A 13,313-nucleotide genomic window follows, 5' to 3' on the forward strand; every position below is an offset into this window, starting at 1 on the left:
GACGCGAGCGCGCACGAAAAATCCCGACCAGTGACGGAAGTACCCGAGCGAAAGGCCGCGATGACGAAAACAGACGAACCCTAAAACGGAGAACCCCGACCGTCTCCGAAAATCACCGAAGGACGATCCTGATGAGTCAGTCGGTCCGAAGCGTGTGACCGAGTTCTCGTGAGGGGAAAAAAGCCCATCGGTTCTCTATATGCCCGCCTCTTTTTTTTTTTTTAATCTCTTCTCGGCGTTCGGCTAGTCAAGCCTATCCCAATTTTCCCGTCGTCCCTTGCGATTGTTGCTCTGTCACGGCTGTAGCCGGTGTGAAGAAGGTGAAGCCATGAAGCAGGAAGGCGGCTCTCGCCGCCGCGCCGGGGCCGAAAAGGCCAAGCCTCCGCCCGCCGAACCCACCCAGCCTCCCCCACCGCCGGCCGACGTCGAGATGCACGAGGAGACAGCTCCCGCCGAACAGCCTTCGGGGGAGAAGTCACAGCGCGAGCTCGACGCCGTCACGCTCGAAGGTGAGGGAAGAAGAGCGGGGGAGGCGGGGATGAGGGAGAGAATTAGAACCCTTAGGCGGCGAGGAAAAGATGAGGCCTGGGCGCGCGGTGGATTGCAAGGGGCGGGACCAGAGACCTCCTCTGCCCCGAAAGCTAGGTGAGAGGTTGGAGCTGAAGGGGCGTGGCTAAAAGGGGGGTCGGGGGGAGAGGGCGCGCTCTGCGCGGCTCCCATTGGACAGAGGAGGATGGGTGGCCAAACCTGCTACCTGAATAATGGGGCGGGGCCAACCTGCAACTCTACTTGTGGGCGGAGCTACTTTCTCCGTTCCAAGAGGGGCTTGGGTGTCAGTAGGGGCAGAGCGCTTCGGAAGTGGTTTCAGTGACTAGAAGTTTGGCTGGGGAGAAGAAACCCATGGTTTAAACCTGAGCTAGTGGTTTTTTGATGACTAATAAAATTTTATTTGTAGTTTTGTGGACTACAGGTTGCAGATGTTGGTTTTGAAACATGGTATTTATGTATAGGGGCACTTTTATTTTTTTAAAAACTTTATTGATTTGTTTCACTTGAAACATTTGCAGCTCACCATTGTGTTCATCTGCAAGCAAAATACTTGCATACCTGGGGTTTCTTAACAGTCAAGGAGTAACTAATCTGCATTAAGTAATCTTAACTTCCTGTCTTGTTTAAGAACCTTAGAATATCTTACTAGATCAAATCAAGGCCCACCAGTGTTCTTTGCAAGAATGCCAGTAAGTGTAGATGGTCCACAGGAAATTAACCTATGGATCATGGTCTATCTTTAGCCCCTCTGAGCTGTAAAGAACACAGAAGTAGCACACAGTGTCACTCCATCCATTTTCAAGATGGAGAGCACTGGAATTTGCCAACTGGAGAAAAAAGTACATCATAGGAGTTTCTTCAATGCTGTTGAGACATACCAGCTGCTTCAACACACTGATAATGATGCATGGTCATCTTTTGCATCCACTAACAATCCATCCTGTGGGTGCAACAAGCATTGATGTTGAGTGATCTTGAACACACCACCCAAAATAAGGTCTTACCACAGTAAACTATTTGGTATCTAAATTACTGCATTGTGTTTTGTCTTCGTATTTCTACAGAATGTGTCTTCCTTTAACTACCCATCACTATTTTGATAAAATCCCTGAGTCTAGCCTCCTTTTTCTGTTCTGGAAGGATGAACAGTTTTGTAGTTCTACCAAACTACTGCTGGAGCATATGGTGAAGCTCACTAATAGTCCAATGGTTCTTTGTCCGTCTTTTTCTTTTCTACTCAAAATGTGTTTGCTTCATCGTGGTGAGTGTTCTGCTGCCAAGTGAAACTGCCTTTTTCCCCATCATGCCTTCTTTGAGCCAAATCCCCACTTGTTTGTGCCATGCAGTTATGTCTTATGTTTTTCTGTACTGCAGCAGTTCTCTACCTTAGTAAATAACTCTCTGTGCTTTGGTTGGAAAAGAGTAGAAATCCAGAGTAGCACATCAAAAGGCCACAATGTCTGCTTGGAGGTTATCAAAATGCAAGCTTTTTTGCCTGTTGTTGAATCCTGTCTGTCTTCTGAGGGTTCCCAAACATGTAACAACCTACAAGTAAATATGCCCTGGCTTTTACAAAATACTGGTACCCCAATAAGTACAGTCACTGTTGTCCAGAGGCCATGTCAGGAACATGTTTTAGAGTCCAGAGATGGCCTTGGATTACTGCAGGGATTACTTGGGTTTTGCAGTTTTGGTTTAATTTTGTTCTGATATGTGGGGTTGATCTGCTGACTAAAAGTTCCATCCCAACCCAGTGATGAAAATGCACCCCCATATCCTGCGGTCCAGTCTATTCCTTCATTAACTTCTGACAAATTTGCGTTTCCTACTTGTCCATTTTAGATATAAAAGAGCATGTGAAGCAGCTGGAGAAAGCTGTCTCTGGAAAGGAGCCTCGCTATGTCCTGCGTGCCCTGAGAGCGCTGCCCTCCACCTCCCGCCGCCTCAATCCCAATGTGCTCCAGAAAGCCATCAATGGTTTTTTCACATCTAACAGTGCTGTGCGAGATTTCCTCATCAACTTCCTGGAGGAGGCAAGTCCAAAAGGGAGTTAGTGAGGTAGTGTTACGTAGCAGTTAGACTGAGGGGACTGGGGTCAACCTTGACACTCACTGAGAATTTTGAGAGAGTCCCTCTTTCAGCCTAACCTACCTCACTGGGTTACTGTGAGGACAAAATGGAGGAGAGGAGAAACATGGTTTCCTCTTTTTGGCCCCTTGGAGGAAGAACAGGATAAAAATGTGATAGGCTGGTAAAAGCTGAGTACTTTCATCCCAGAGTTGGTACATGATTAAAAAAAATGCCTGTGTTTCCTCTACAAGTGGCCCTTTGGGGTCCAGTTAAACATTGCTTGGGGGGGGCACATACTCTGTTCACAACTGAATATCACTCTTAAATCCATGATTATTAGCTGTTGTCCTTAAGTCACTGGTAGTTGGCCTTCTTGAAGAGTCCTGTGGGACAAGGGGGTAGGGATCATAGCCTCCCATTTTCCCAATGTGTGTTTCTCTCCCACCTGTTTTGTAGCCTATGGACACAGAAGCTGATCTGCAGTTCCGGCCCCGCACTGGCAAGGCAGCCACCACTCCTCTCCTTCCAGAAGTTGAAGCATATTTGCAGCTGCTCCTGGTTATCTACCTGATGAATAGTAAACGCTACCAAGAGGTAACACAGTGCTGCCGATCGTGTGTCTTGGCCCCTGTTGAAAGCAGAGAACTGACAAAAGTTGACAGAGGATGAACAGCAAACATTAGTCACTGGTCTTCATCACTTCCCTTTCCACATACCCCCAGCTAGAGGATAAAACCTGTGGGTGCTCGTACAAAAACCTAACTCATCATGGCAATCCAGAGCATTTGCGAAAAGAAGGAGACTGTAACAAGCAGAAGTGCTTTGGTCATGTCCTACCTTGTAGTTCAACAGTTCAGTTTAACAGATTTTAAAATCAGGACATCTGGAGATGTATCCCAGAACAGGAACAAATAGCTTCCTAACCAAGTTGCTTCTTCGAAAGTCGAATGCAGCGGAGTACCTCTTGTTGAACTAGGACTAGGTAGACTTGGCTTCAAATTCCCTCTTGATCATGAAGTTTAGTGGGTGACTTTCTCTCAGCCTAATCTACCTCTCAGGGTTGCTGTAAGGATTAAATGAGGAAAGAGAACAAGTGTGCCACCCTGAGCTCTTTGGAGGAAAGACGAATTAAAAGGTGATGGGTAAGAGTTGAGCAGAGTCTCCTTGGACTTTTGCCCAACTCTCAACCCATTAATGTTCTTGGTTGCCGCCCCAGGCTCACATGGGAGGCTGACATGGTCATAGATTGGGGTGACATCAGAGACAGAATTGGGTTGTGGGCTGATGCAGCTCATTAACTGCCAGTAGGTTGTCTTTTGTCTACATGCTAAGAAACGCTGAAAAGGAGTGGACAATTTTAAACGCATGACCACTGGTAGTTTTTGCAGAATGGCACTAATCACAGTGCCTCTCCTGGCTAGCTGTCCTCCAGTGTGCTGTAGTGGTTTGAATATTGCACTAAGATCTGGGAGACCCAGGTTCTAATCCCCACTCTGCCATGGAACCTTGCTTTATTGCTCCTTTTTAGCTGTTTTCTTATCTGGAAAAAATAATTTAAAATATAATTAATTTTTTTTTTTAAAAAAAGAAGAAGCTTGCAGTGTGACCTGGGCCTATTACTCTCAGCCTAACTAACTCACGGGTAGTTAGGATAAAATTGAGGGAATGAGAATGATACAAACTGCTTTGAGCACCCAGTGGAGAGAAAAATTAGGTATAAATGATGTAAAAAATAATTCTCTTATCACCCTTATTGCTCAGTGAATCCCAACTCCTTTCTTCAATTCCCACGCTTCCCAAATTTGTGCAATCACCCCCCCCCCGCCCCACGCCAGTTAACCTGTAAAACCAGAATCCAGCAGTTTCTGAAGTACTCTTGCTGCCATAAATTAATTGTGTCTCTCAGTCTGGGATTGTTAGGGTACTGGAAATTAGACATTTCTCTTCCTCTCAGGGAATTGTGTGCTTGATGAGTAAGGTAAAAGAACTTACGTATCCAACCACTCTGCTTAGCAGAGTCTGAAATCTTCTTTCAAAGTGCATTGGGCTTCTGCCAGAGGAAGGTTTCAAATTTTGCTCAGCAAAGTTATTGAATACATTCACGCATACACCATTCTGACCCAGTGATTTTTTTTTACTTTGACCTGGAGAAGTTTGGCAGTTGAGGCAGGAAGTCCAGGAGATGAGATGTCAGCTAAACTGCTCTAAACCGATACTCTGCAAGCCATTGGTGTTGGCATTCAGAACCAAAGTTCTCTGCCTAAAGTTTATCTCCACTTTTTCCAGGCCCAGAAAGTATCTGATGATCTGATGCAAAAGACGAGTTCCCAAAATCGCCGAGCCCTTGATCTAGTGGTGGCCAAGTGTTACTATTACCACTCTCGCATCTACGAATTCTTGAACAAGCTTGATGTGGTCCGGAGGTAAGTCTGTTAGCATCCAAATGATACCAGGTCCTCTTTACGATATTCTTCTGAATTTCTTACTGTCATAGCCTCTCCCTTTCTTCTTCTTTTTTTCTTCAAAAGCTTCCTTCATGCACGTTTAAGGACAGCGACCCTCCGCCATGATGCTGATGGCCAGGCCACTCTTTTGAATCTGCTGCTGAGGAATTACCTTCACTATAACCTCTATGACCAGGCAGAAAAGCTGGTTTCCAAATCAGTGTTTCCTGAACAGGCGAACAACAATGAGTGGGCCAGGTACCTTTACTACACAGGTGAGAAGCAGCAAGCATAGAAGCTGGCTTATATTTAGCTGACCTGTGCTTGGGAATCCTAGATTGTCTGGGATTACACATGAGACTCAAAATTTACATCTTGCTGTTGTGTTTTCTGACTTTTGTCAGAGATTGTTGTTCATGGAAAGTAATGTTTGATCTGAATCACATAGGCAAATTACTCTTTTTCTCCCCAGTTTCTGCTGGCCATGAAACAAGGGAACCATTTTTCTACTGAGAAATCAGAAATCTCTCTCTCTGAAATTTGTGAGTCCTGCTTACTGCCAGGCAACTTCCATGATCTCCCAAGTATTGCCCATAAGACCTAGAAACTTGTGTTTTGTGTTGAGAGGATGCCAAATTCCACAGTTGTCTGTTGCTATCATGTTCTTTACAGCCATGTTGGTTCCAAAAGTAAATGTTAATGATGCCAACCATGTAATATTTTTATTAGGACCAACCCAGTGACACACAACAGTGTGCAAGCTTTTGAGTTTCATACTACTCTTAATCACAGAAGTCCATACAGAACCACCCTTGGTTAGGGTTAGTGGGATCAGATTCCTGGTCACAGGAAAATAGATGTGAAATGTTTGTTTCCTGACTTGATGTGGGAGGCACCTGCTCTGCTGATGGCTGAAGAAGTTGTTTGTAGGCACACTCAATTTATTTGTAAATGTAGGCACACTCAATGTATTTGTAGATGCTTTTTCTTCATGATGACAAATTCAAAGCAAGTGTAAAATGGCAAAATATATAAGAAGGAGGAGCTGACAGTCTGAGACCTTTTCCATATGGCACACTTTAAGCCAGCGCTTCTGAGTATTCAGTCAGTGGGAGAAAACCTACAAAGCACTTTTCATGCTTGTTCCACTAGCAGATTGCAGGCATTGCGGTTCTTTCTGATTGTTCTGGACTGGTTTGAATTGTCTGCTTGGCCTCTCTTCCAGGGGGAAAAGTCAGGGGATTCTGCATTTCATGCCTCCTTTTCTTGTGTGGCACTCAAGCAGAATGGAATCTGAATCGCCATAAATTAACTGTGCGGAAAACATCTGCCTCAGGTTTCTATGGGGATACAAGTTTTTAGGTCTTGGAAGAAAATCTTTGCTCTTGCTGTATTGTAGAATATTATTCTGTTGTGTTTCTTGCATCAATAATTGCAGAGACAATTTTGCAAGACTATATCATTTCCTCAGGGCATAGATGCCATTGTAAAAGGGAGAAGGTAAAGAAATATGAGACATTGCCTGTTGATGTTCTCTTGATATGCTGTTTAATTTACCTGGGGTAGCACACAACCTCGAGCCAGTCCTGCCAGTTGGCCATCTATACATGAGCTAGATTAGGCTCTGTTGGGTTACAGTTTGTCCTCTGTGAACTAATTAGGTTCTCCCAAGCAGGAGGAGCACAGGTGTGTCTTTGTAGATGCAGCCTGTCAGACATCCACAGGCTATATGGAGACCAGAGGCAGGAGCAGCACAGGTGGCACAGGCCCAAGAGTAATGGCAACACTCAGCGTTGGTTCTGTTAGCTGCCCTTCTTTTAAGGTCCATTCCTTTCCCCTTCTGGTTTTCAGTAGAACACTAAGCTTGCACTGGTTCCCGGGGAAAGCATCCATTAGTTGCAGCCTTAGCCTGTTACACTCATGCCAGACCTTCTGAGCTCCTCCTCCCTTCCAGGCCGCATCAAAGCTATCCAGTTGGAATATTCCGAAGCCCGTAGAACCATGACAAACGCACTGCGGAAAGCGCCACAGCACACAGCAGTTGGCTTCAAGCAGACGGTGAGTGAGCAAGCATGCCAGCTCCTCCAGGGTTGGTGTTGGCTGGCCATGTGAGTGCACCTGCCTTTTGCGCAGAACTGTTTTGACAGTCTGAGGACAATAATGAGACAAATGGGTGGGCTGGTGTGTTTTTCTTTTCACTTGGATGCCCCAGGTCCATAAGCTGCTGATTGTGGTGGAGCTTCTGCTGGGTGAGATCCCAGACAGACTGCAGTTTCGCCAGCCGTCTCTGAAGAGGTCGCTCATGCCCTACTTCCTCTTGACGCAGGGTAAGTGATGCAGCCAGAGTCCTCCTTAACAGCTTCCAGAAGATAGTAGCCAATGGGACTGCAATGTTAGAATCCTTAGCCAAAATACATCAACATATATATCCAGTATATGAAACTGAGGTTTAGTCCTCATGGTATACATGATGCAGTACATCTTCTTTTAGTAGAATCAACCAGCAGTGCACACTTTCTGTTTCCTCCCTCTCTCCTTCTCCAAACATCTCTATTAAACCAAAGCTGTCAGAGATGAGTTACGCACAGAGCTACCTAGTCTTAAGAAGTAAGCAAGACTGTTTGCTTCAGGTATGGGTTGCTCTGCTTTGTTAAGCTGCTCGATTGCTTCAATCAGCAAATGTCAAGAAGATAGCAAAGTTTAACAGTATTTTAAGGAACTTCCTTTTCAGGGGATATGTTTAAAAAGGGAAGTTAATTGTGCCATTCTGAGCAAAGTTAGAGCCTTCTAAGCTCATTAATATCAGTGGACTTAGAAGGGTGTTAGTCTGTTTAGGACTATATTGCAAATTTCAAACTTGGCAAATCAGAGTTTGAATTTAAGTTTGAGAACTTCTCATTTTCTCATCATGTTTATGTGTACTTAAACAAATGTCATGTTAAATCTTCCAAAAGACTGGTTTGTGTTTAAACTGCAGGAAGGCAGAGCACTTTTCTAAGCTTTGTCTTTGCAGAAATGACATTTGAAATAATAACTGCGCTCATATACTGCTCGTCTAAACAGATTAGTGCCTCACCCAGAGTGGTGAACAAGTTAGTGTTATTATTATTCCCCACAACACAGCTGGTGAGCTGGGGCTGAGAGGAGTGGCTTACCCATGGCCACCTACTGAGCTCATGGCAGTCGTGGGATTTGAATCATCTAGATCATATATGAATATAAACACACAGCACTCCAGAGGTGGTTCAGAACAATACTTATTTTATTTATATTACTTATAGTCCACCTTTCTCACTGAGACTCAAGTCAAATTACACAGTATGAGTCAGTACAATCAATTTCAAAGTCATTTCAATAAACAATGCAATTGGGTGTAAAAATACAAATTTGCAAATATTTAGAACTAGCAGGTATCTAATATGGAGCTGAAGAAATGCTAAACAGAGCATAAAGCAATCCTATGACTAACATATTAAACAACATATAAACTATCCAGTTTATATAAAAAGCTATCTGTGAAAATATGGTTAATTTCATAAAATTAAATTGCATGAGTAGTAACATAGTCTGAAATTGAATTTTGAGAGAATTCTCAAGATGCAAATTTTCCCTTTTCAGATACCTTCTGCCGCCTCCTTGTGTCCTCATATACCACTCTCTGTTTTCACAGCTGTTCGAACAGGAAACCTGGCCAAGTTCAATCAAGTCTTGGATCAGTTTGGTGACAAGTTCCAGGCTGATGGAACCTACACACTTATCATCCGGCTGAGGCACAATGTGATTAAGACAGGTGAGAAAGAAGATTATAAATATCTGGTAGATATTCCTGGGTGCATCCCAACCTCCTTTTGCACTCCAAACTCTCTTTCTGTCTCTTGTGCAGGGGTTCGCATGATCAGCCTTTCATACTCACGCATTTCCTTGGCTGACATAGCCCAAAAGTTGCAGCTGGATAGTCCAGAAGATGCTGAGTTCATTGTTGCCAAGGTGAGCTGGAGAGGGGGAATTCCCCAGACCCACGGAATCATTTTGCAACACCAGCAAAGCACAGCGGTCATCTGGGTCTTAAACAAATATTTATAATCTGTTGGGGAGTTTATCCTTCTATGTCTCTTGAGAGCTGTGGAAGACCAGGATCTGAAGTCCCATAATCCAGATAAAATGTCCTCCTTCAGACTCTGATTTCCTCACTCCACTTCTGATTTGTGTGAGGGCTTTTGTGAGATGAAGCCACAACCTTTCTGAGCCACAACAGGCTGTGTGGGGTGATGTCTCGCACCCATACTCTGTCGTCTGTCTTTCCTCATCCTGCTCTGTTTACTGAGGGCCTCCCATTTACATCCTTGGACTGCTTCCAGGAATATAGAGCAGCAAGACAAGGACAGCCTCAGACCAGCTTTGGAGATAGCATAAGCACCTGCTTTGTGCTGGAAAGTAGAGGGGGGGGGCGTTGAGACAGTGCTCTGCTCCTGAACCGCCTCCTCCCACTCTCTCTGTTTGAGTGTTCGGTCTTGATGGTGTGGAGTAAGTAATATATTAAGCACCACTGAACTTACGGAGAGTGCCTCTCATATATCTGGAATGAGTCTGTCTTGGCTGTCAGGAAGGTTGCCTCCTCTCTAGAAACTAACCTCCCTGTTCCTAGTAAAATCTTAACCAGCCTACCTGTGCTGTGTAGTCCTGCAAATGTTACCATCAGAGAGCAACTATGCTTTTCTCTGGTTGACAGGCCATCCGGGACGGCGTGATTGAAGCCAGCATCAACCACGAGAAAGGCTACGTCCAGTCCAAAGAGATGACTGACATCTACTCGACACGGGAACCACAGCTGGCCTTCCACCAGCGTATCTCCTTCTGCCTCGACATTCACAACATGTCTGTCAAGGTAAGATAGATCTCCCGTGGGTGTCCTGCAAGGACTCCTAGCCTTGCACCATGTTTGCAATGGGGAGAAAAAGGGGACGCCTCATTCTTGCAATTAGAAACCTTAGTGGCTTCTTGTACTGGAGCACTATTGCCTTTCAGATGTGGTCTGCCCTAGTGTGCCGATGCTGACGCGTCCCACAGTGAGGGTGAGGTGTCCAGTAGCATCCAGCAATTAAATTAGGGGGTGGTTGGAATTGGCTCTCTTAAGCGCTTTCTCCAGTGAGTGCAGGAGAGTAGGCATTTTAGAAGACTGTCTGGTGTTTGAACTGAGGAAGCCTCCAGTTCAGATCCCACATTCAGTGTGAATTTGCTGGGTAGCTTTAGGGAGCCTGCTCTCTCAGCCTCAGCACTCATTCTGCAATATTGGAATTAGAGTACTGAGCTACCTTGCCAACTCTGGGAGGGCAATATGGAAGTCTAGGTGGTTTGTTCAAGAGAGGGATCCTGATTCCTGAGAGATGGGGCTCGGGAATTTGATTCCCAGCACCATCCTCAAGCTGTACAGGTCTTGACACCTGGGAACCCCTTGTTGGTGCCTGGGAACCTCCTGGCTGGGCTTCTCGCGGTGAGACTTCCCCTTCAGTTCATTGTCATCTGCCTCTTCCCATTCCCTCCTCTGTTTTCAGGCGATGAGGTTCCCTCCAAAATCTTATAACAAGGACCTGGAGTCTGCAGAGGTGAGTGTTCCCTTGGCAACTGCTGGAGAAACTGATGTGGGTCAGGGGCTGCACATTCCCACAGCCCCTAGACTTCCCATTGCTGAATAGGTGATCCCCAAGTCTATCAAGGCCAGCAGTCTTCTTCCTCCATTTCCTTTCTAGCACCATTGTTCTCTCCCTGCAACTCACTTCTGAATGCCCCATTTACTTCATTGTAGTTTAACAAACCTGTTTCTTGCATTGCTGGACTTTCGGTCCTTCCTCTAGAATAACATTCCACCCTTCTGTTTGTCTCTGTGTAACACTTAGTAGTGTAATGCCTTACGCCTCTCATGAAATAGGCTGTGATCTCTGAAAGCTTACATACAACAACAAATATGTCAGTCTCTTGGGTGCCTAAAACTCTTATATGTTTATGCAGCAAACTGCACAGGCAAAAGAAGGTGCACTGCTGGCCAGCTGAGTACCAGTATTTTAGAAGCATGAACCCTCTGGTGAACAAGGGATTACTCTTAAACCAGAGCTGTATTTCCACATCTGAAGCCATGGCTTGCTATTTTTAATTTGAATGTTACACCCATGCAGTTCAAATTCTGTTGTGCTTATTTTCTACTGGCATGGAATTTCTTTAAGGTACAGCTGGAATCCTCCACCTGCAGCAGCACAGTCTGTTCTGCCACATCATGCCCATGTATATGTGAGCCAGGCTAAAGCCCATTAACCACTCCCCTCTGTGTGACATAGCTTCTGCCTGTCTGACATACTGGCATCCTGTGCCCAGAATTGGAGCCTGCTGTCAAGACATTAATTCCTGTTCCAACTCTTGGGCATGTGTGTCATTGCAAGTCCAAGCAAGGCTTTATGGGTTATGGATTTCTGCTATCAAAATTGAAAGGATATTCTTTGATTCACCGTAACTAATAAGAGATGATAGTTTCTTGATTGCTTTCCAAGAGAACATATACATTAGTTTTTTTATATCTCCCGTGTCCCTCTGTTGGAGATACCCGATGCCCATTGCAGTGTGATTGTGTGGTGTTGTGGCTAAACTTGATATGACACAAGACCTGTGATTAGAATCTCCTATTTTTAAAAAATTATTAAGGATTGAAAGCAGCCACGGAGAGGGTTCGTATCATGTCTTTTTTTTTAAAAAAGAAGATCCTAACTGGATCTTCCCAGGCTGTGTCTAATATAGCCTTTAGTAATATGTCTACTGTTTTCTAACATGGGGAAGGCTGCTCTTTCCCTTAGGCTAGAATGCTAATCAGCAGTTTACAACAGCCCCTTTTAAAGACAGCTGGTTTCATTTTGCAGAGCTGGAAAATGCTTATCTTAATCTCACACAAGTTGCCCCTGAAAAGTGGCGGTCATTCAGTCTAAAATACTCCCCCCCTCCCCATTGAATTCAGAAAGGGAGAAAAGAATGTATCCTTACAACCTTTTCCTGAACATATTTTCTGGGATATATCTGTAGCTAACAAAGCATGAGAAGATATCGTTTAGCATCTGAGAAAGTCCTGAGTCCTACCCCAAAAGCACAGCCTCACCTCACATCAATCACATTGTTTTTGTTTCACAGGAACGCCGGGAGCGTGAGCAGCAAGATCTAGAATTTGCCAAGGAAATGGCGGAGGATGATGATGACGGTTTCCCTTGATGCTCTGGGGATGGCTGCATTTATTTTTTTGTTTCTTGCCCAATACAAACCATTGTCTACTGGCTGAAGTCAGAACTTGCCTTTCTTTCTATATTCTGCATGTCACGGGTGGAACAGAGAAATGCACATCCTCTATGTGCTGCAGTAGAGGGAACAGCATCCCCTCCTAAGAAAGGGGAAGGCCCTCTCCTAACTAAAAGTCACTTTGTGACTTCCAGTCCCACAAGGCACCAAAACAATTCACTGTCATCCTTACCAGTTTTTAGGTGAACACAGGGATGGGCGGGGAACACAGTTGGTGGCGCCGTGGGCACCTCTTCAGCTCCAACTGGTGGAGTAATTTTGGTTGGAGACTTTTGTCAGAATTTGTTTAGGGCTTTTAAATAAAAGTTTGGGAAAAAGAGAATGTCTTTTGTCTACAGTGTTGTACAGGAAAGTGGTACTGGATTTAATGTGGGAAGGGGTCAGAAGTGCAGTCCTTGTCCTCTTCCGGAAAGCAAAGGTAGGTATTTCCATCGTTCCAGGTCCCTCATCCTCAGCAGGATCCGAACTCAGTCCTCTGAAGGCAAACACAAGGACGTAGACAAGATGTGGAATGGGGTCACAGTCCCAGCAAAAGCTTGCACATGCTGACTCCAGTTTAAGTGGGTAAAGATTCAAATCCATGAACGATTGCTTTAAAGAAGATCGGTTCATGTCTGAGAGCTCTGTAAAAGATTGCATAAAGGAAAATGGGTGTTCACTTGTGAACGCCTTAAATTACAATGGCATCATTTTACAGGTGTGTAAGTCTTCATTAGGGGTGCTGCAAACCACTTCTCTTGCTGGAAGCTTCTAAAAGACAGCTATATGGGCATTTGTTTAGATTCATTTAGATGAATGCAAGTGGGTTGACCTCAGGGTCTGAGGTCGCTTCCAGCTGTCTGTCTAAGGGCCTCCCACTGCTAGAGTGGAAAGTGCACCATCTTCTCAGTATGATGGAGGTCCCTTTTCTGTTTTCGCTAC

The 13,313-nt window shown here is 44.9% G+C and overlaps 1 protein-coding gene across 1 annotated transcript; it reads left to right on the top strand.

Moving 5' to 3' along the window:
- The first annotated feature begins 278 nt into the window (after positions 1-278).
- Positions 279-12,714, top strand: PSMD3 (proteasome 26S subunit, non-ATPase 3). The gene is made up of 12 exons (XM_054993542.1): positions 279-509; positions 2,392-2,582; positions 3,076-3,213; positions 4,906-5,042; positions 5,148-5,338; positions 7,018-7,121; positions 7,276-7,390; positions 8,734-8,853; positions 8,947-9,050; positions 9,793-9,948; positions 10,616-10,666; positions 12,231-12,714. Exons 1-12 carry the CDS (start codon positions 329-331, stop codon positions 12,306-12,308), a joined length of 1,566 nt encoding a protein of 521 aa, XP_054849517.1. The 5' UTR covers positions 279-328; the 3' UTR covers positions 12,309-12,714.
- The last annotated feature ends 599 nt before the right edge of the window (positions 12,715-13,313 follow it).

Source organism: Eublepharis macularius, chromosome 12 (genome assembly GCF_028583425.1).
Source record: "Eublepharis macularius isolate TG4126 chromosome 12, MPM_Emac_v1.0, whole genome shotgun sequence".
In the NCBI taxonomy this organism is placed as follows: domain Eukaryota; kingdom Metazoa; phylum Chordata; class Lepidosauria; order Squamata; family Eublepharidae; genus Eublepharis; species Eublepharis macularius.

Bases quoted from the DNA above. Each gene is read 5' to 3' on its own strand.
- PSMD3 (XM_054993542.1), top strand. From the start codon at position 329: ATGAAGCAGGAAGGCGGCTCTCGCCGCCGCGCCGGGGCCGAAAAGGCC. The intron at 2,583-3,075 runs GCAAGTCCAAAA...CCTGTTTTGTAG, and splicing joins TCATCAACTTCCTGGAGGAG to CCTATGGACACAGAAGCTGA. The intron at 7,122-7,275 runs GTGAGTGAGCAA...TGGATGCCCCAG, and splicing joins CAGTTGGCTTCAAGCAGACG to GTCCATAAGCTGCTGATTGT.